Source organism: Semicossyphus pulcher, unplaced genomic scaffold, assembly GCF_022749685.1.
Source record: "Semicossyphus pulcher isolate SPU_LCO1_2020_fin unplaced genomic scaffold, fSemPul1.0.p SCAF_10, whole genome shotgun sequence".
Lineage (NCBI taxonomy): Eukaryota > Metazoa > Chordata > Actinopteri > Labriformes > Labridae > Semicossyphus > Semicossyphus pulcher.
The window spans coordinates 15864438-15886626 of record NW_027211604.1 but is presented as its reverse complement, the minus strand read 5'-3'; the positions used below and the strand labels follow the sequence as shown (position 1 = coordinate 15886626).

The 22189-nt window shown below is 39.8% G+C and overlaps 2 protein-coding genes across 3 annotated transcripts; both read right to left on the bottom strand.

Annotated features, from left to right (window-relative positions):
* Nucleotides 1–11: 11 nt before the first annotated feature.
* On the bottom strand, nucleotides 12–8119 carry ca4c (carbonic anhydrase IV c). The gene is made up of 8 exons (XM_069672424.1): nucleotides 8065–8119; nucleotides 4211–4258; nucleotides 2241–2405; nucleotides 1613–1758; nucleotides 1120–1212; nucleotides 962–1028; nucleotides 705–868; nucleotides 12–197 (listed from the first exon to the last, which is right to left on the bottom strand). Exons 1-8 carry the CDS (start codon nucleotides 8117–8119, stop codon nucleotides 12–14), a joined length of 924 nt encoding a protein of 307 aa, XP_069528525.1.
* A 2478-nt stretch (nucleotides 8120–10597) lies between these two features.
* On the bottom strand, nucleotides 10598–18160 carry aldh3a2b (aldehyde dehydrogenase 3 family, member A2b). 2 transcript variants are annotated; one of them, XM_069669182.1, is made up of 11 exons: nucleotides 18034–18160; nucleotides 17161–17323; nucleotides 16701–16932; nucleotides 14696–14781; nucleotides 14216–14424; nucleotides 14000–14117; nucleotides 13660–13801; nucleotides 13374–13540; nucleotides 13152–13251; nucleotides 12601–12839; nucleotides 10598–11500 (listed from the first exon to the last, which is right to left on the bottom strand). In XM_069669182.1, the coding sequence occupies exons 2-11, from the start codon at nucleotides 17320–17322 to the stop codon at nucleotides 11486–11488; spliced, it is 1470 nt and encodes a 489-aa protein (XP_069525283.1). In that variant the 5' UTR covers nucleotide 17323; nucleotides 18034–18160; the 3' UTR covers nucleotides 10598–11485. The 2 variants fall into 2 exon arrangements, with proteins under 2 accessions (XP_069525283.1, XP_069525282.1); XM_069669181.1 differs by having other exon boundaries at nucleotides 18053–18160.
* Between the last annotated feature and the right edge of the window lie 4029 nt (nucleotides 18161–22189).

Genomic DNA, 22189 nt, shown 5'->3' with positions numbered 1-22189 from the left:
TTATGATTCAGTTAAATTAGACCAATTGTCCCGAGCACAACTGACAAAACACAGAACCACAAGTGGATCACACTTGTCAGAGCAGCACTGGCTTTGGACCGGTACACCACTCTGCCATCCAAAGGCTGCGTGGGCCTGAAGATGTCAGTCATGGGCTGCCCCGTCCAGAACCGACACTGCCGAGTGATCGCATCCAGCTGGAGAGGAGAGGGGGAGAAAGAGTGAGTGATCGAGGGGCTGAAGGCACAGGAGAAAAAAGGTGCAGATTCAATCCTTTTAATCAAAAGTTGCAGCGTATACATATTTTTTCTGTTTGAATGCCAAACGTGCATTAATGTTTCTGTCAGTGACTCAAAAGTTTCTTTTTAAGGCACTGATCCTTCAGACTCTTGACATTTACATTCAATTATTTCAATGTTCAACATCTAGCTCTTTAAAATTAAATCATAACATGTAACACCCCCTTATTTATTAGTTATTTTTAAGAAGAAGGAATGTTTTGTGTCCAGATATAAAGTCTCTTTACCTAACTTTTGTTGAATTCAATGAATACATGAAAGAACTTCAGCAGGTTTGAGTAAAATCAAATTTACTGTTAAAAGTCAGTTTGAAGGTTGAAGATGATGCCGATTAAAAGCAACATTTAGTCTTCCAGGAAACACATCCAGGAAGAGTTTGTCACCAGTGAGCCTTCAATCTATCACCTGTCGACTGCTGATGGACAGGGTCGTGTGAAACACCGTCCAGGCTACCGCCTGTTCACACCCCGGCGTCGTCATGGAGCCCACGTAGCGGTAGTAACTATGGAGCTCCTTCGCTGACGGGATGATTTCACTGAGTCGGAAGTTGGGGATCACGGTGCTGCTGCCTGAACACAGAGAGAAGGGAGAGGTATTCGGAAATAAAGATAATTATTTCTGTTTTATGTGTTCTGTCCACAATTAAGTAACAATAATCATACCATTGTTTTGTACTCGGCCCAAAGCAGCTATCACTGCGTCTAAATGAGGATGATCATCTGTTGTTTCCTGTGAGGAGGACAATATCAACGTTATGTCACAAGCTTAAATGTTAATCTGATTTTCTGAGTAATGGCGATAAATGAATGTTATGTTTGACCTCAAACAGGAAGGCAAGCAGAGCGATACCCGCCATGTCATGTTCTGCCTCTGCCAGTGATCCGTACGGCTCCTTGATGTGGACAATATGCAGCTGGAAACCCAAATCACAGCAGGGTAAGTAAGAGTATAGTGCATGTAATACCACACTAAACTGTGTAACACACACCTCTGTTGAAACAATAACCGCCCTCTTATTATATTTTCATAGGTATATTGATTAATTAACAACTGTTGGTACATATTAATTCTAGTACAAGGCTCTGTGTAGCCCAATATGACCTTATGACATGATACGATCAGGTGCTATATAAATACAGCTGCTTCAAACAAAATACAAACAAAATATATTGAAGGGACACTTTAATTTCAAACATGCTTAGAAAACTTTGGCCTGATGAACAAAGTAAAAAAAAAACTGTCCCATGGTTGTTCCTAATGATGACTCCCGTGCTTCATAGTAACAAACAATATATGGGGCTACTGTGCCGTACCTCCATGGGGAACCTCTCCCCATCTATGGTGTGCTCTGATCCGGGTCTCCCATTACCTCCCCAGTGGAAGTGAAACTGGGCGGCTCTGTAGAGACCAGGCAGAGCTCCTCCAGTCAGCCGGACCGACTGCGGCAGAACAAAATGAGCTACAGGGAGGAGACACTGTGTCTTAATACAAATGTTAAAATATATTATTACACATCTGTGTTAAATATTTAATTCTGATTGGTTGATGGACATTTGTTGTAGGACATTCCGAGGTCTGCTATTTCTCTATAGCAGGCCGTTGCTATGAAGAACAGAACAGACAGGGATGCAGCTCTATTCGCACAATCTGGAGGACTAGCTCTAATCATATCACTATGCTGAAAAAAGTCAGGTAAATTTGATGTCGGTCCCTTTACAGAGGGGAAAAAAGAAAACAACAACATTTTTAAATAAACAAAATAATTTCCAAATCAATATGTTGTGTCAAATAATTGATTTCTTTAGAGGGCTAATGTATAAAGAGCAAGTTGTTATACACTTAAACAACCCACTCACTGTACATTATCCCGTTAAAACAGTTTCAACCTGCTAGGAAACCGTTCTGGAGGGAAAGTGAGCTTTAAAGTGGTCTCTTCATTACCAGAGTGTCCTTTGTTTTCCACTGTTACGTTGTTAGCGTTGGTGTGACCGATGAAGTCAAATGGCGGCAGGGCGCTGTTGACGTGCACTTTGCTGGTGACGATGTTAATCGGTGATTGGCGTAATCCTCCACAGCTGGGAAACTGACCTGCCCAGCGACCAGGGTCTGAACAACACAAACAGCAGCAACATCACATTTCCTCCCTATGAGAACAGTTAGAGGTCAATGCGTTGCTTCACACCTCTCTGTTGTCGTTGTGTGGACTGGCTGAGACTGCACATATGAAGTTCCTCTTAGACAAAGTGCCTTAAGAGCTGTTTTACATTAACTAAACAGTTCAGCCACTCTATTGGGAGAAGATTGCTAGTACTGCTAATCCTACTGAGAAAAGACACACAGTATTCAGCTTTTAGTTGTTCTCAGCAGTTTTTGGTGCATTGCAAATACATTTTCCTCAATAGATATTATCTTGGATGTGATCAAAACTGACTTGAATTACTGGTATTCATACAAAACAATGAATCATTTTAGAAGCTACAAAAAGCTGATAATGACATTGATACCATGTGGAGTATGTTTACATGGGCTTGAGACTTTTTTGCAAAGAAAGCATCAAATACTGGAGGTCAGGTGTTTGAAAGAAGTGGGTATTTAGGATGCTGAGGGCCAAAGAGTAATGCTCTTGAGTTGCATTATGGGTACTGTAGGATCTGGCATTTTTTTATATTAATACCCCAATTAGGTGATTTTATGCTTTAAAATTTGAATCTTTGAAATTCTCCAACTTTGTTCAAGTTAATGCATGAGTGTACACCTGAATCTTTTGATCCAGAAAACACATTTAGTACGGCCCTTTTGTGTCAGTGAGATAAACTGAAACTTTTTGTCAAGTTGATGAGTTAAGCGTGTTAGCTTACAGTTGCTTTTTTACAAATACAGAAAACATCAAAACAGTGAAATGCATTTTGAGTCCTGTTTCTAGCTAAGTTATGGATATCAGCTACATATTCACTTTAGGGTTAGCTCTATCAAGGTCTCAACCAATGACTGTATAAAAAGATGGACGACGTGTCTCCATCTGCTCTCATTGTACGAATTTGAAGCCAAAATACCCCCGATGATGGGCGCTGCCATCTTGTGCTGGTGACGTCATTTGGAGCCAGAGCTGCGCAGTAGAGATCGGTGGGTGGAGCCGCCGTAGCCACTTCCACTAACCAAAACACACACTTAATGAAAACATTGGCAAAGATCCCACATGTTGGCGTGTTTAACAGCAGAACAGCTTTATGTGTTTGACTGATGCAGACGTTCACACATATGTAAACTTCAAAAACTGTAGTGATTGTTTTAGTTACGTTTCCTCTCACCGTTCCTCCTCTACTCTGCTAATCCGGAACAGACAGCAGGAGCCGTATTTGTCAACAGGGCTGTCAATCATCATGCTGACAGCATCAAATAACTAATTAAAAGTACAACTTGTCAAAAAAATGAACACTTGGACATAAATCAGCATGATAAGAACTAACAGAACAGAAACCATGTTTGAGAAAAATGTGTTTGACATGTGTTTTGATTTTATAGTTTGACTCATGTCCCATCTGTTAACATAGAGGAGGCAGGCTTTATGACTTATACTGCAGCCAGTCAGCAGGGGGCGCTCCAAATGTTTTGGCTTCACTTTAAGGGAGCTCTCATGTCGTCCATCTTATTATAGTCTATGGTCTCAACAATATTAACAAATGTCTGTAAGTTAAATGTGTGTTTTGGTTAGGGGAAGGGGTGGGACATCATTACGTGCTGAGGGTAACTCCAGTGTTAGGTGATAGTTGTTTCTGAGGTCATCACTATTGATTACAGACACTTTAAAAAGGTCTTCTTGCGTGGCAGTCCGCCAATAGGCCTATATAATATATATAATTTAATTGGTAAATGGATTTGCTTCTTAAAAAATTTGTCCCATCTGCTCTTACCTCTGCACGTGTCATCACAGGAGTACTGGCTCTGGTAGCACCACTGAGCTGCAGAGAGAGAGAGAGAGTACAGCACCCAGTTCAGACACAGACACACAGTTTATCCTCCTTCAGGTCACATCTCCCCCGGTGCCAAACAACATGGCTTTCATGAGTTAGTAAATGAGTATTTATTCATTTTCACGCTCTATTAGCCGCAGTGTTTTCCATGAGCTGATTTGCTAATGTGTCTGGCTCTGCAGCTGAACTTTGAGAGGTCAGAGTGGGCAAAACATTTTTGTTCTCTCACACACACATAAGTGAGATAATTATTAATACTCTCATTACTAATCCTGTTCTTCATGCACTTTTTGCATGCATAGGTTAAATATAAATTCTTTGATGGCACTTATATGAACCAAAAGGACAGAATCACCAGCAATGATAAATTAATGATAAATTACAGTCACAAGGCATGGTCAGTAACCTCCTGACCCCTTTAACTGAAGGGTACACAAACAATGAAATAATGGAGGGAGGGAGCATTTTACATACAGGGACTACTTTGAACTAAAGGGATACAACAATGGCTGCTTTAAATTAGAGAGCACTTATTTATCCAGCTAACCAGCTATAGAGCTTGTATAGAAACAAAAGTCCATTATTTACAACATTATTTATTGTACGTTTGAACGTATTGTGACTAACAAGGCTTGAAAGTCATGATAAAAATGCTAATTATTGTTTTTATATTGTTTAGCTTTTATCACTGAAGTTAGCATAAGTGTGCGACAACATTTGAGTTAAACAAAGTGAATAGTCTGCCGTCCTTAACGAGTCTTGATTAAGAATGTGTTGAATATGTTTGTATAATAATTTTCTTTTGGTTTTTGACAGCAGGAGCTCACTGATAGATTTTTCCTTGCTCCTCGCTGCTAACGCTAAAAAGCCGATGCCATTATCAAAAATGAATTAACAGGCCTCAGGCCGATTTTCACTGATGAAACAGACACATTGACAGGCCTGAATATGATAAAGATGGCAGCTGTGATCATAATGCCTTTTAAATCAATGATCACAGCGCAAGCTAAATTACAATTACTGGGTTACACGGCATGTTAAAAACACATGGGGAAACTACACATCTAAAGCCTTCACCAATTAAATTAGTTCAAGTAAAAGCCGTTATCCTCCACTGAATTCAGTTCATAACTCTAAACACAGTTGTTAACACAGAGACACATGGTCATTTTTAATTTTTCACACTGGTTGTGCTTACGTAAATCAGTGCCTCATAAAACCTTTATTGAACACCTGACCTGCCTCTGAAACGCTGTTTAAAACGTGTGCGTCCAACAGGTGCTGGTGAAGTCACTTAGTTGTGTATTGTGTTGCTGATGTGAATAAAACCCCAGTGTCTGACTCCACAGTGGGAATGAAGGGCGCTGTAGAGAACCATTTAGCTAATATAGGAACACGGATTAACCCACAATGCCGTTCTTTGAAAGGGGACAGCAGTTCTCACCATCTGAGAACAATGCACAGGTGGAGGTTGGCTTTGCTCCACCTGGCTCGTACACCTGTGTGCCAAACTGAGCAACAGAGAAAAGTCAAACATAAGACAATCTTGAGTAAACCCAGGAGCTTCAGTTCTTCTTTTTGTGCCTTTCTTTCCCTTTGTTGTCGTTATATAATATTCGCTAATCAATCATCTGTAGAAATCAATCGCTTAAATCAGTGGTTCCAAACCTTTTGTAGCCTTTCAAAGAAGAAATAAGACATTTTTCCTTTCACAAATGCTTAATTTAGCATATTCAGTGGTTATTTGGCTTCATGGTTTGTTATTACCAGTAGCATGCGTTAGCTAGTGTTCGCTTGTTAGATTTTTTTTTGTCACATTCTGGAATAATCCAAAAAATGAAAAAGAGAAAACCCTATTGATCAAAGGGAGCCAGGGCGATGTCTACTTCCTGAAAGGCCTCGTAAGTATGTCATTCATGCAACAATCTATTGCTGTGACTGACATTAGTGCATCAAAGGCTGACCTTCATAACTCTTCACTCATGAATTCTGTACAAACTTTTCAACAAAAGTTCAGTTTAATTCTTGAGTCCACAAGATTCTATACAAAGATTAGCTAAATAACAGATTAGTTAATTGGCAACTATATTTTGATAATCATCTATTCTTTAAAGGACGATTTCAAGCAAAAACTGATAAATGGTTATAGCTCTGTGATGGCAGTTTTTTTTCTAATCTTATTTAATAGCAAAATAAAAATTTGACTTTTGACTTTTCTCATTCATACCTTTCATCGTTTCCAAGATATTCCCGTTTTTCCTGGACATTTTGCCCATTCAAATGAATGGTGGAATGTTCAAAAATTCAACATTTTCAACCTTTTTCAGCATATTTCAACCTTTTTCAAGACTTCACAGCACATTCATACATTCACTCAGAAACTACATTCTACTTTTAAAATATTCACACTTCAGCTTTCGTCAGGTCATTTACACTTTTTCATATCATTCATAGTTTTTTCACAGTTGCCTTTCAAAGCACATAAGGTTTCAGTGAAATGTTCAACATCAGAGTGCAGGATTTCAAATTCTGAGGGGGGAGGCTCCTGACAACTTGGACACCTTCTAAACAAATTGCAACTGAGCCCACAATTTTCACTCCACATACATAAATTTGTTATCAAATCGTTGGTATTCTTGTGCTGCTTCTGTTAGACGGGTACTCGAAACCAAAAAATGTACACTTTTGCCTGGAGATGCCCAACTGTCACAGAAACTTGACCATCTGCCCCTTCTGCTCTAATGTTAAATATTTCTGGAGAACTCCAAATGGATGCCCTTTTGTATTTCACTGCCCTGGCAACATTTTTGGCAGTAGAGACATAAAATTCAAGTGACGGCTTTATCAGATCCTTGTGATGGTCACATGTAATTTTTGTGTTGATAGCATTTACTATCTTGAGTCAAGCACAGAAGTGTGAGAGAGTGTTTTCACCTTAAATCTCATCAAAATCAACTGCCAAACTAAGAAGTCACACAGCTGCTACTCATGAACCATTGCTACGGCAACAGCTGAGTTCAGCAGGAGGTCACTTGAGGTCAGTTGGAGCTCAATTGACACCCATACACACACACAGGACAGACATTTGAACACTCTCTCAAGCATTTTTCAAGGCTGGTCTTCCATTTTAAACTCCTCCATCACCTCCTCAGTCATCTTCCTCACCTCCAGACTCACTCTCATCAACGTACACAACTTTCATACTATTCATTCATCATTCAAGCACAGTATTAGCAGATTAGCGTCAGCTCTTCAACAACATATTCCACATCTTTCATACTTATATTCATTGAAAATTCAAGCACAGCATTAGCAGTTTAGTGTCAGCTCTTCAACAACATATTCCACAACATTCATACATTACATTCATTCAAAATTCAAGCACAGCATTGGCAGATTAGCGTAAGCTATTCAGCACACGGCAGCACTGCAATTTCTTCAGAAACTGCATTTTCTAGTTATTAGAAGTTGCTGTATGTGTTGAAGGTAAATTTTCTGGAGGATAAAAAAATCTTTCTCATCTTGTTCTTTGTCTTTTTTATCTTGTGACGCCACTCCCACCCCAGAGAAACATGGTCTTCAATAAACTTCTCAAGCTTTGAACGTTTTTTTAAGAAGCTGTGACCTAAAATCCTGAAACAATCTCTTCAGTTAATCGTAATTTGCCGCTATAGATCTGCAACAAGAATCTTTTAATGTCAAGACTGTGAAAAAAGTGTAAATAACTCTCAAAAAACTTAACCCAAGGATAAATAGTGTGTGTGTTTGTGTGTGTCTGTGTGTGTGTGTCCTACCTGTGCACTGAGAGAGGAGAGAAAGCAGAGTCAGGAGGTAGACAGAAAAATCCATGATCAGCACAGAGACCAGAAAAGATCCTGACGACTAATTTCAGCTGCTTTCACATACTGTATCTGAGCTGCATCTGAGGGGTGGGAGTGAGACGGTCATGATTATGACAAAGGGTGTGTGTGAGTGTGTGTGTCACAATGAGAGAGAAAAAAGTCAATTGAGTTGTTCTGTTGATGAACGAGGGAAGATGGACACCTGGTGGTAAAGTCAGATCCTGTGGTGTTACTTCCAGTTAGTTTCCTGTTTGGTACACCTAAAGGGCAGCGTCAGCCTCTTATATTAAACTATAAGCTGCATGACAACAGCATAAATGCAATATTAAAGTTTGTTTTAAATGTTAACAATGTCTCAGTGTAAAAGATTTTACACATCAAAGTTTGTGTGCAGGTCTACAGACTTTAGTACTGTAAGAAGGCTAAAAAAAAGTACATCCATTTTCACTCTAGAGGGAGCAGTGTGAAGTCTGATAAACTGACTCAAATGATGTCACATGAGTCAGTGTTGGTGGCGTCTAAAGAGTAATGCTGCTTTCCAGACAACCAGGAACTCGAGAACTTCCCAGTAGAAATTTCCGACTTCAAAACTCAGAGCATTCCAGGTGCACAACGCCAAACGTAAATAAAAAACATGGCCGACCGTGACGAACTGAAGTTTCTTTGGCAAGTTTTTAGCCAATTTAACTTTTTTTTTTTTTGCATTTTTAACATTTTACAGAATAACTCTTATAGAAAAAAGATAACTTTCAGAGATTATTTATAGTTACCAGCTACCTTATCACATTGGCAACATTTCTTATAACATTTTCATGGAGAACATGTGTTACTATATGATAGTTTCAATTAAATGCAGGCAAATATACAGTATATTACGTTGCTTTTCAGTAGATAGATGTGCCTCTCTATGGGTGCGGCCATCGTTTTGTGACGTCAGAAATCTGATTCTTGTGAAGTTGGGGTAGATGAATCTGCTCCGAGTTCACAAGTAAGAACTTTGAATGGTGTTCCAAAGCAATATTTGTAGTCAGAGGTCAGAAAAACTTGACTTCCGAGTTGTCTGGAAAGCAGCATATGAGTTTGACTGTGGGTGTGGCGTTGGAAAGACGATCATTTCTGTCTGAGGCTAACAGCTCGAGGCTAACTTAGCTGCTACTAGCATAACACTTATTTCTTTTTCTCAATACTAGCTTTTAATCACTGTGCTGTGATTGCCTGGTTCTTGTTGCCTCAAAGTTTGCCTTCAGGGCCATAGATGGAGATATGCTGTACGTATAACATCTATATTCAGGGCTTTCTGCCAGAAGGATTTTTCACCCAGGAGGACAGAAGAGAGCAGTTTGTGTCTTGTATGACGGCCCAATTAGACTTATTAAATCGATCAATCAATTTTTTGTTACACAGTGCCATATCACAACAAAAGTTTTGTCATGAGGCTTTACAAATAGAGCAGCTCTAGACCGAACTCTTTGTTATCCACAAATGAGTAGGCACTAGGCAACAGTGGATATGAAAAACTCGAGCAGAACCAGACTCATTGGTCATCACTGGGACTTTTCACTCTGTGTATCACTCCGCCTCAGCCAGGTGTTCTGAATACTTTTAATTAACATCACAGCAGACCGTGTATGTCTACATTGATCAAGCTGGTACCTCTGAATCACACAGCAGACTCTTATTTCACTTGCTAAATTAAAACAAACAGATACATGTACATGATATAAACAGCTGATCTGTGGTAACCTGTAGACACAGAGTGCAGGAGAATGTTTGGGTTGCTTGGCAACAACAGTACAGTTTCAGCTCAGCACTAGAACTATTTGGTGGAGCAAAAACAAAATCTGTATTTGATTATTACTTTTTACAACTATTTGCCGCTTGTGTTACTGTTGAATAAAAGCAATATCACACTCGAGGTTGTGATGATATTCAGTACAACACTACTCCCTCTTGTGTGATATTGCGTGATATTTAGTCCCAACCATGTTCTTTTCCCAAACTTAACCAAGAAGTGTCGGTGCCGTAAGCTAACCAAACTGTGACCATCACATAACGTTTCCCATGTACTACTGTGGATGGACCAATAATACTTCTTTAGGTAAAGATACCTTTGACAGTTTTTTGCGCACATATCAAGAACAGCAGCCTCCTTGTTAAGAGTCTTCTGTTTGACCTGTTGGTTTCCGAGCCTATCACACCACAGTAGAAAAAAAAAATCGGAAAATCTGTATCTCTGACCAAACTGTTAGCAGACAAGTTGCATTGTGGGTAATAAACACACCAGGTATATTCACGGAGATGACATCTCTGATTCTGCTGCATCAACTTTTTATCCTTTTTTTTAAACAGTGAAGTTCAAAGTTAAACTGATGAAAGTCTGTTGTAATGGAAGATGACATTAGTGATAGCTGAGTCAGACATGGTACTCCTCGGACACTGTTTTATATTGTAATTATTTACTAAAAATAATCACATCACAAACAGATACATGTAGAAATATATTTATTATTAATTCAACATACAAATACATGTATATTTTGTCAACTATTAATTAGAAATGACTTTTGTTCTATTTAAGAACATTTAGCAACTATTTCAGTTAGAGATCAACAAACACGGTTGCTTACATTTGTTACAGGCATTTGGTGTTTCAGGGACATGAAATAAAAAAATCCTTCACATGATCCTGTTTAATTGTTCAGCTGTCGCCCTCTAAAGACGCATTCAGGGAGTCTCAGAGAAAGACTCTCAAACATTTCGTCTTCATATTGGACGCCAGAGGGCGAGCACACAAAAAACCCCACACACAACGGACAGAAATGATCGAGTTAATGACCCCTCATTGAAATGAAATGTTACAGAAGATTATCTGTAGGTAACTTCTGCACTATTAAATCATTTTCATTGTGAGAAGAAGCTGCAGGTGAGATTAAACTTCATTTACCGTCAGTCTAACAGCAGCTTTGTTACTTTCTTTTGATACTTCATTTAAAATAACTCATTGCACAATCACAGCATAACATTGCGTACTTCATGGTGTATTGAATAAATATTTTAAGAGTGCAAATGTGATAGAAAGAGTTAAAATGGAATGTAGTAATGCTAGATAAAATATTAGAGCCATACATCTGAGTAAGTAATTACCTTCATGTTAATAATATTCTCTCTACAGCGAGATATATGAAATCTCCGACACTGTTATTGAAATGTTGAACGGATTAAGGCAAATTCCTAAACAGTCCCCGAATTACAGCCGTCCTATGCAGAAATCTGATGAATTAATGGTATGCAATTCCCTCTGCTGTTCTCATCTCTCTGGTCCTCAGGGTGAGGGAAGCGACAGGCTTGTTGTCCCGGAAACAGCTGGATGTCTTCACAGGAGATAACTCTGAAAAGTAAGGATTTCTTCAAGTTAGAGGTCCACCAGTTAATCTATTTATTTTATTTTTCCTTTAAAAACTGCTTGAAACATATCTCAAAAGTAAGCTGTGAGAGGTTGCAAATGCTAAGTTATGAGCTAACGCTAGCACAAGCTTGGTACACAAGGTGCATCTGTCGTGCACAGTTACTGTTATATTAAATGGGATGATGATTTACTGGCAATTATATGGGGGCAAATAATGGCCAAAAAGATTTTGCTTTGCTTGCAAAATAATAATTTCACAGCCTGCAGTTGTATTTCAGCTTTGTGTGGATGTGCACGGCTAACTGCGATTGGTAGCTAACATAAGCTACAATTAGCAGCAGTTACTAGTTAGCCATTTCCAAACAAAAGCTCTGATTTCTTTGTTCATGTTAAAAAGTTATGTTTTGGCAAAGCAGTCAGTGGGACATGGCCAGCAGAGACACGCAGCTCCAGTGGCATCTAACTTCACAAGGTCTGATAATAAATCAATCCACTGTCTTGCCTGTCTCTCCCTGCTCTCTCTCTAAACCTGTTGTCGGACGCCAGGAACGGGCACGCTAGAATCTGTTGCGCCCTGATTGGACAGTTTAGCTTCCTCTGATTGGATTGTCAGTGGACAACTTGGAGGCGTGCTGATTAGCTGAGGCGTAAAGAAAGGGTCAAAATTTGTACTTGTAGCTCGTAGCTTGTAACTTCAGGTTCACACATGCAGATAGGACATTTCTGTCTGTAAGTCAGACTTTGTGAAATGTCAAAGTTGAAAATATTGTGGCACAATTTTTAAGTACACATACTGCTGCAAAAAGCTGTTGTACACATTTGCAAATCTGTGAGCACAAAATATTTCTGCACCTGCAAAACTTTTTTACAAATTCACAAACTTGAATATGGGAAGAAAATTTTTTTTATGCATTCACAAATGTAGATACTTTTACATGCGCACAAAAGGTGAAATACAACGACAGTGATATTTTTTGTGAACGCTGTCTTTTTTGTGAACGCAAACTCAAAATCTTTTTAGCCATTACTTGCCATACATTTAGCACTTAGCACTTATGAATCTCTCTCTCTGTGTAACTCACCTGTAGCACAACAGCCGCCACCACAGCGAAGACGGCCAAGAGCGCCATCCGCCCCATCCAGCCCAGGTCTACATGCTTCAGGAGGAAGAAGCGAGCCCAGCCCAGTTTCTTGAGCGTGTGGGGTGGGTACCGCATGCTGTTCACCCCCTCCATCTTCAGCTGCTTGACGAGACAACCTCGCAGGTGGCTCAGCTGGTCAAAACTGAACTTGCCGTGATAGCAACCCATACCACTGTTTCCTGTTGAGGAAAGCAGAAGGAGATAGTTAAACTGTGTGAACTAAGTGGCTTTAAACCAACATTTACGCTGAGCATTTGATTCCTTACAAAGTTTACACTGAGGCTGGATGTAACTTAAGTCACAAATAGGCTTATTTTCTCATTAACTTTAACTTTTAACTTCTCACTAACTTCTCCCCCTGCTGGCGTTTTGAAATATTGCAGGTTAAAAAACACTTCCACTTTTTAGACCTGAAGAGAGAGTCTGCCAAAAAACATAGACGCTTATTTTTGCTCAAATTTCTTCAGATAATTGCCCATGTGTTTACACACCCACTCCTCCGAAAGGCAGAGTGCTGACAGAAAAGTGCACCAGACAGTCGTTGGCCAGCAGTCCTCCACTGGAGGTCTCATCTGTCATTCTCTTGATCACCTTTAGAGAGAGACGATCCATGTTATACTTGTGAGTCTGAATCGACTGCACATACAGAGGTGTGTATCTGTGAACTACCTTGCTGTCTGTTTACTTGTGTGCAGTGTCCATTTGTTGAATACCTTGTTATCTGATGAGAAGACGTAGAGTGCCAGAGGTTTCTCTCCATTATTGATAAACTTGATCGCCTCGTCCAGGTCGCTGACTGACAAGATGGGAAGCAGAGGTCCGAATATTTCTTCCTGCATTACTTTGGCTTCTGGCTTCACGTCACGCAGGACTGTAGGGGCTGAACGCAACACACAAACACTATTCATCAGACATGATTTCATAGCTTTATCTTAATCTGAAAACCACAGTAAAGTCTTGATTGACACAAAAAGAGTGTGTCACTGTCAAAAGTATTACCTATATAGCAGTCTGACTCATCATTGTCTCCCCCTACAGCAACAGTGCTGTCATCCAACATGGCCATTATCCTCTTGAAGTGGCGCTGGTTGATAATGCGTCCGTAGTCAGAGCAGGTCTTTGGGTCGTCTGTGTAGAACTCCTGCAAGAGGACACAATCTTATGATGTCACGAATAGTAAATAAAATAGTAAAAAAAATCAAATAATGCGAAGAAGTAGCCCCCTAAATCAATGTTTGTTCTAAGGTCTTAAAACGTATCATTCTTTCTCTAAAGTAACGAAGATCTCAGGACTGTCAGGCTTAACAGATTACAACTTTTTTTGTCTGGTCTTCAGTACCTTAATGGACTTATTGACTTCTTGGATGACCTGGTCTTGGATGCTGGGCTCACACAGGATGTAGTCTGGGGCGATGCAGGTCTGACCACAGTTAGTGTACTTTCCCCAAGCAATACGTCTACACAGCAATGAAAGAGTTAACAGAAGGGTCTCAGGAAGGAACAGCTCCAGTGTCATAGAGGCTGGATGGAAATACTCCTGTATTATTCTTCTGACCTGCAGGCTATGCTTATGTCACAGTTCTTGTCGATGTAGCAGGGGCTCTTCCCGCCCAGCTCCAGAGTGACGGGCGTCAGGTGTTTGGCGGCAGCCTCCATGATCACTTTGCCCACCATGCAGTTGCCGGTGTAGAAGATGTGATCGAACCTCTGGCGCAGCAGCTCCTGGGTCTCAGTCACTCCTCCAGTTACGACAGTGTAAAGCTCCTGACACACAAAACACACATCAGTTATCACAAATCAGCATGTAGTTTCTGAAGCAGTGGGTTAAATGTGTTTTATAAAAATCTTTGTGGCTGTTTAGAGCTTTGAAGATCATTTGCAGAGAGAAAAGAGATGAAAATACAATTTCTCTCTGATTGCTTGCACATTTAAAGATCCAAAGCAAACATTTTACTTTAAACACGGCCCTAAATCTGTGTTTTTGTTTCTGAGCTTTGAACACATATTAAATGGGTGTCATAAGAGCAATCCTTACTTTGTCTATGTAAAGAGGCAGCAGGTCCTCCATGACCTTTGCAGTGTGGACACAGACCTCGGAGGGCTTGATAACAGCAGCATTACCTGGACAGGTTCATGAGAAGACAACAGATATAAAAAAAACATGATCCACATGGTTTAAAAAATATTTACATACTTGCTTTATCAATTGACTCAGCACGAATTTAATTGATAAGTAGTTTATATTTACAGTAGAGAGTTGTCAAAGACAGGCTGTCAATTTTTTGGCCTTTTATGCCTTTACTGAGAGAGAGAGAAAGAGAGAGAGAGAGAGGACAGTGGATAGTGTCGGAAACAGGCGAAGGAGGATGGGGATGACGCGCGCCACAGGGCCGTGGGTGGGAGTCGAGCCCGGGGCCGCTGCATCAAGGACTCTAGCCTCTGTATGTGGGACGTACGATTTATCCTCTGAGTTAAACCGGCGCCCCCTAAGCAAACAAATATTAACAGAAAATTTGAGTATTTTATCAGAACCTAAGCTAGTAGTGTTGCTGATGACAAAGCTGAGGGGTCAAACAAAGTAACCAGAGTGTCTATAAATCCTGAGAAAGTCTTAAAACTATATTTTAATTTTTGTGTTTGTCTCAGTCTTAAAAGCCAGTCAATAAAAACATTCTTATATTCTCCCCATAAACTAACATCTGTTATCACGTGACCAAACTTCTAACCCGGGTCATTGGATGACAGTTTCCAGAAGAAAGCTTCAAATTTAAAGTCAAAATCTACTAAATGAAAAGGAATGAAAACTCCTCAAAGAATCTTTCAATCCTCTAAAAAATGTTAAATCCTTACTCCGTTGTTCCCTAGAGTTGCTTTCTTTAACTGTTCCCTCCTTCAAACATGCAATAAATAAGCCTCTGATAAATGTTTTGTTCAAATAAAAACAGTAATAAGGGCCATATTTTCTGAACCTGAAGCTATTTTTATGTGTTAAAGGTTCTCATACAACAAGTTCCCGTATTAAACCTCCTTAAGTATGTGATATATTTTACCTGGGCGGGGTGTTGACCGCTGCCTTTGACATAAATGTAATTTTGATGATCTCTATCATGCATTGGCCAATAAATCAAGCGAACGACCTGTAACCTGTGAGATCTGATAATGCTGGAGCAAAGGATAAAGTCCATGCTGTGCAAACACTCGCTGCATGATTTTACTCCTTGAAGTCCTCATACCAGCACTGTTTGAGCCCAAACAGGCTTTATCCAAATGAAACAAACAAAAAAATGCCTGCAGCGGTTCTTGTAGCACTAAAACTAACAAAAGATTCAAGTAAGTAAAGACAAAGGACTGTAAAAAGTACTGCTGTGTCATGCTAAATAGTCCCAAGCAAACACTCCACACTCAGGTTTGCATCACAAACTGATCCGAGCCGAGCCACAACACTACGTTTAGAGCCTGTATACAAGCACAGGGGGCATTTACAGAGAGAGAGATGAATAATTCAGGAGTTTACTCATTATCATGGAGCTGAGTGATTCCCTCAGAGTTTAACCTTTTCCTTTGAGCCATCACTGATAGGAACATACACGTTCACATGTGCAACAAATACACCATGAAAAACAGACTTTTAATCTGAATCTCCTCCTAATCTCACAGCTCACTCTTGACTGCAGAGCAGAGTTCACAGAGGGCCCTTTGACCCATTTATCACAAGAGACTGTTAGGTAATGCCTGGATAAAACGGAAGTGCCGTGGTTAGGATCACAAGACAAGAAAAGCTGGACAGGACAGAAAATTAAGAAGATTAAGAAAAGAAGAATCCAGAAATGAGAGCTTTGGTGGTTTTTGCACGCTTGTTTACTGATACAGTTTGCTTCAATGCTTCAAATCCAACAAGTGCTGGCTGAGGCTACTGAGCAGGGGTGCAATCTCTAATCAAAGTTCATCGCCTGGATAAACGATGATGAAATCAGATAGAAATGTGAACGCTGACCTTGTTAAATCACACACACACACACACAAACAGCATGCTTTAGTACCAGCTGCGATGGCTCCGATGAGCGGCTGGATGGTGACGGCCCAGGGGTAGTTCCAGGCCCCGATGATGAGCACGACTCCCAGTGGCTCCGGCTGGATGTAGACGGTGTCGGAGAGAGTCAGCAGGTTCTTCTCCACGGGCCGGGGGGCCGCCCACTCCTTCAGCTTCCTGATGGCCAGGCTGATCTCCCCCTCCAGACCCAGAGTCTCATACAGCTCGGTCCCCACCTCGCTCTGGGGATGGAGACATTGACATTAGACCTTCTGATGTTTGTTTGCCTAGAATGGCCCATAACATGTACAGGACACTCTGTACAATGTGAAGCATTACATTGACTAAGAGCTAACAGCATGTAGCTTAACTGCACAAACCAAGAAGTCTTAAGTTCGAACCAACAGACTCAGCACTTTTTTGGAGACTAGGTGTGGATAACTGTGAGGACCAGGTCCATAACTTCTCACCTTATTGAGGTCTTTCTTCAGGGCTTCTGAAATCTCCTTCTGTCTCTCAGTGAACAACTGCTGCAGTTTCTTCAGTTGGTGGATCCGGTACTCTAAAGGTTTGGACCTGCCTGTTTGAAAGGCTCTCCTGGTACGAGCCACTGCCAGCTGCTCCCGGGACATCCTGGGGGGGAAAAAAACAGTTCAAGTTCACTGTTCTGAAACAATTGTTTTCATCATCACTACATACAGCATACAAAATAGTGTAACCCAGAGATGTTCTGCCTGTTACAAAGTACTGTGGTGGAAAATAGCAATGTACATTTACTCAAGACCTGTTATAAAGCATCAACTATGAAATATAGAAAAGTTTCAATCCCAATTTTCCCAGAGCTCAAAGTGACATCTTCAAAATGTTCTGTTTTGCAAAAGTATGTTCATTAGTGCTGCAGTTTAAATGACCCTGCTGTCATATGCCAGCCTTTTGTCCGTGAAGCTCTTTGTTTATAGATAACGGTGAATGTGTTGTAATAGCAGTGTAATAAGAAACCTGGTTTTTACATCTACTGGGTCAGAGTTGAAGGTGCTATTATCATAACTCTTAGGTTTACACACTGACACAACAAACCGTATCCGGTAACGTTTGATCCTGCTTCACTGTATGATTCATACTATTATAACGTTGTAGCCCAACATGCACAATTCTGCAATTGTTATTTAACATCTTACTACACTGTTACATTTTCTTATAGCCTGAGGGATTATTTCTGTACAAGTACTGTTTATCAGTTCGTTTCGTGAGCTCTCAACAGCTCCGTTGGTCGCCGTCCGTCAGCTGTTAGTACAACCGTTTAAACCCACAGAGAGAAAACACTACGCAGTTTTAATTCCTACCTGACTTGTCCTTCCTTACTTGTTTTAGTTGTGGTTACTTTCTTGAGGTGACCCTCGGTCTTGATGGTGAGACAGCCCGTGTAAAAGGTGCTGAGTAACAGTTAATGATAATAGCAACAGAGGCAGCTCTCCCTTCCCAGCTAGGTCACTCCCCCGACAGGGGGCAGGGCCAACTGCCTCTCAGATCAACCGTTAGCCACAGCTAGCATCATAGCGAGAGAGCATCGCTGTGACCAGAGGGACTGTTGGGTCTCTAGTTTGACTATAATAAATAAACTATTTATAATAACTTAATTTATTTATAAATTGAACTTAAGTTCACCATATTCATAGATGTCAGATGATAAATGATATTGACTTTAATGATCCCCTGACTTCACCTGTGGCTCATTTTGTTCAATAGCCTATTTTAATATATGACCAATCGCATGTGTAACTGACTTAGATTCACTTTGTGTTTTGTGTTTCTTTGGTAGTTTGCTTTTAGCATGGTAACATGTTTAACTTAGATTGTGGACATAGTAAACATTAGCCTAAAGCTACCTAACTAATATTCATATTGTTCATGAACAAGTTAGCATTGTGGTTTTGAGCATGTTAGCATGCTTAGTAAGTTAATTTACTCAAACACTGTACTTGACAAGCATTTATAAAAAAAAATCTTCAAGATATAAACTTTTTATAAATTAAATTTTCATATAGGCCTACCAATTCCAGTGTAAGCCTTTTGTAGTATGTAGTAAAAGTATGGTAGTTAGTATTAGCTCCTCCTTGTGCAGCTACAATTCTAATGTTAGGCTACATTTGAAAAAAAGAAAAGCAGCAATCTATTAACATACTACAGGCGATGATATGGTAGCATTACAATAAAAGGGGTCACTGTTTTTCTTCATGAGTATTTAAAGCTTTGATGCTTGCTAACTATGTAAAAGTCTCTATGAATTAATTACTTATTTTTTATAGTTTACAGGTTTAAAGTGGCAAAAATGTAATTAACTATCACAACTTTATTTAAAGAGTAATATATCAATATAAATACTGATGTATCCCTCTTTTATGCTGGCAGTCACACTTGGATTTTAATCTCTAATGTGTTTTTTTTTGTCAAATAACACAATAATCCAGTCTGATTTTCCATAAAATCTAGAAATTATATTCTTGTTCAGGAGTGATATCCATCCCAACAGCCATCCAGCCTGGTCCCCCTCCCTTAAAAGCAATGCTTCAATCAAGAATAAAACCAAGAGGAGTTTATTCGTCTATTTTTCTTTGTTCGTTTGTTTTATCCGGAAAAGTAATGACTTAAGCCATACCATTTAAAGCCAATGCAAATGTCTGTAGCCTACATGGGCCTTTACAAATGTTATCAGCTCAAAAGGAAAATATAAACAACGGCAAACTCAAACAATACCCGTTTTCTTGCAAAAGACTCAGAAACAGGCACTCTATCAAATATATCTCTCTTTGACTTTATCTGTATTAAACAGACTTTAAATGCAACTTTAATGTACAGAAAACCGAGAGAGAACTTTTTCAGATGTTAAAAAGAGTTAGGTAGGCGTTTTAGGCGTTTAACAGCTTCACTTTAAATTGATGCTTTGTGCAATTTGTTGCACAAGGTATTTAAGATTTAACAACAAATGTCCCCGCATACAACCTAAATTCTCTTCTTCATGGACTTTCTGCTTTGAACTCCTGCTCTCTGTACTTTCATCCAAAGTCAAGTTTAAATCACACCAACCTGCTAAATCACAGTGCTGTAAATGGAGCTGACAGAATATTTCAGTTTTTGTCCTCATCATCCCCTCTGAGCCGTAATATCTATTTATTTTGTAACTAAAGCTGCACTAAATCATGTCTGCTGTTTCCCCTTCTCTCCCTGCTGAGTCTTCTTTCATCCACAGCCGAGCTGGAATCACACTCAGCTTCTATTTCTCAGATCCATAGAGGCTTTTGCAGCGCGGGACCTCAGCCAGGCAGCACATGGATTAGGCCCAAAAAATCTCCCAGGCTGACAGGAAATGTGGACGGAGTTTTCACATCAAACAGCGGGCTGAGGAATGGTGTTTGTGTATTGTGAAGGAAGGAGTGAAGAAGTAGGTGAGTAAGAGGAGGGCACAGCGTCATTCACACCTGAGTGTCGAGGCTGATTTCTCTTTAGAGGGGAGTGTGGACACAGAAGACTGGGCTTTCTCTCTGTGTGCACACCTGAGATTGTGAGGTATAAAGGTATAATAAGCATTCAGAGGAAAAGAACGCATCCGTAAGACTAAAGTCTAAATGAAGAAATAATGGGTCAAATAATCCAGAATAATGCATGTGTACCTTTACTCAAACAACAAGTCTGACATAAAGAAATGGGTGAAAAACTTTAGGGAAAGGGAAACATGAAGCATTAGGCCAAGATGAGCCTCCTAAACTGTAACAGTACAAACATACAAACTAAGAGTCAACAGTTCAAAAATGTACACAACATTGGTTATCAAAGCAGGACTGTAGCTAACCCCAGTGACAGTGTCATGGTATGAGTTTTACCCAGTACTCTTGGACTCTCAACAAAAGGGTTGTTTAGAAATAATAAACCAACAGTAATGTTACAGTACAACTAACACTGTGCCACATTCATCCACACTACATGGGTTCATTTTGAACTCAGTAAGTCGAAGCTTCTGGGCTTTATTGGAAGATTTGAGTATTGGGATCTGCAGACTGTTAAGGCCACAACATAAGAATCACAGAGGTGACGGTTAAACCACGTCCTGTGTGGGAGGCATTTGTTATATTTTCCCCTCATTGTATTTGCAGTTTTCCCTTTACTCTCACCTGGTGGTATATTCCATATGCACATGTAGTCCTTGCGTATTATTATATTATTGGGCAGCTGAGTCCATCACCATTCATATACAATGTGTCCATGCTCAACATTTACAGTAAAGAAATTTCTGGAATTTGTTTTGTTATTTAGAATTATTTATATTTACTAGATGAATAAAAGACACACTGGAAAGGGAAAATATTCACATATGAAAATAATAAAAAATGAGTATAACTTGGAAGGCAATTGAAAGAAATATTTACCATAAGAATTATTATTAAAGGGGGGGGAAAGACTTCGACAATGTCTGTCCAATTGGTCTGTATATGAAATAAACTGACACACCAAAACAGACATGTTGTATTTATAAAACTATCATTATAACATGATCTAATGCTGCCACCTAGTGGCTTCTTTTCAACTCTAACTCTCCTTGTTCACAAACACAATGCATTATGAATAAACAGAGCGTTTGAAAAAAGGGAAAGGGAAGTTAATATTTGAATCACAGTGCCTGTAGAATAAGGCTAAGTATATTTTCTATACGTCACAAATTCCACTTTATTAGCTGTAAATAAAGCTTAATTGCTCTGGAACATCCATTCATTCAGATCGGAGGCTTAAGAAAAGCCATAATAACAGTAAAGGATGTAGCACGCGCTCTGGCCGCATGTGACCCGGTTTCGAAGGCCCATCTGTTTCTGGTATCGATACATCGCTGTCTTAATGTAAGTCATGTGACAGCTAGCAGCAGTTTGGATTATGATCGTAATGGGCACCATTGTTGATGTTAATAAGAGTCGTAGTGGAATACTTCACTGATACTTGACCAATCATCACGGATCATGTGACATCCCAAATGATTTCTTAGCTATATCACGTGCTCAAGATTACCCAACAAGAATAACTCCTGCTTACAAAATCATTAACAAAATCACTTGTTTTTCTGTGCATGATTTCGTTTTAAAATTTAAATTCAGTTTGAAATAGCCCCATACGCTGCGAGTCTGGCACTAGCCTGGGAACTGGCTGTGCACTGGACTGTGTGTTATCCGGTGTTTTGATGTGTCGATCGGTGGAAACGCAACCGACCAGGAAGGAGAAACAGTAGTCCGATTTGTCACCTCGACACATTACAGCTGACTGAAGCCTCACACTGAATACACTTTCAGCATCCACACACTCACTCATGCGCACCAGGAGGCAGCGAGAAGAGAAGGAGAGGATGTACCACAGACTGGAGTGTCAGAAAAGTGTGATTGTTGCTTTATGTTTTCAGCCTTTTAGCTTTTAGAAAAAAATAAATATTTAACATTCACTTTGAAAGTCTGAAATTCAAAT

Excerpts from the sequence above, each read along its gene's own strand:
- aldh3a2b (XM_069669182.1), bottom strand. The coding sequence starts at position 17,322 with ATGTCCCGGGAGCAGCTGGCAGTGGCTCGTACCAGGAGAGCCTTTCAA. Across the intron at positions 13,802-13,999 it reads AAGTCAATAAGTCCATTAAG|GAGTTCTACACAGACGACCC; the intron begins GTACTGAAGACC and ends GTCCTCTTGCAG. Across the intron at positions 12,840-13,151 it reads TCTGCCTTTCGGAGGAGTGG|GAAACAGTGGTATGGGTTGC; the intron begins GTGTGTAAACAC and ends TTTCCTCAACAG.
- ca4c (XM_069672424.1), bottom strand. The coding sequence starts at position 8,119 with ATGGATTTTTCTGTCTACCTCCTGACTCTGCTTTCTCTCCTCTCTCAG. Across the intron at positions 1,213-1,612 it reads GGGAGAGGTTCCCCATGGAG|CTGCATATTGTCCACATCAA; the intron begins GTACGGCACAGT and ends TTGGGTTTCCAG. Across the intron at positions 1,029-1,119 it reads TGCTTGCCTTCCTGTTTGAG|GAAACAACAGATGATCATCC; the intron begins GTCAAACATAAC and ends TCCTCCTCACAG.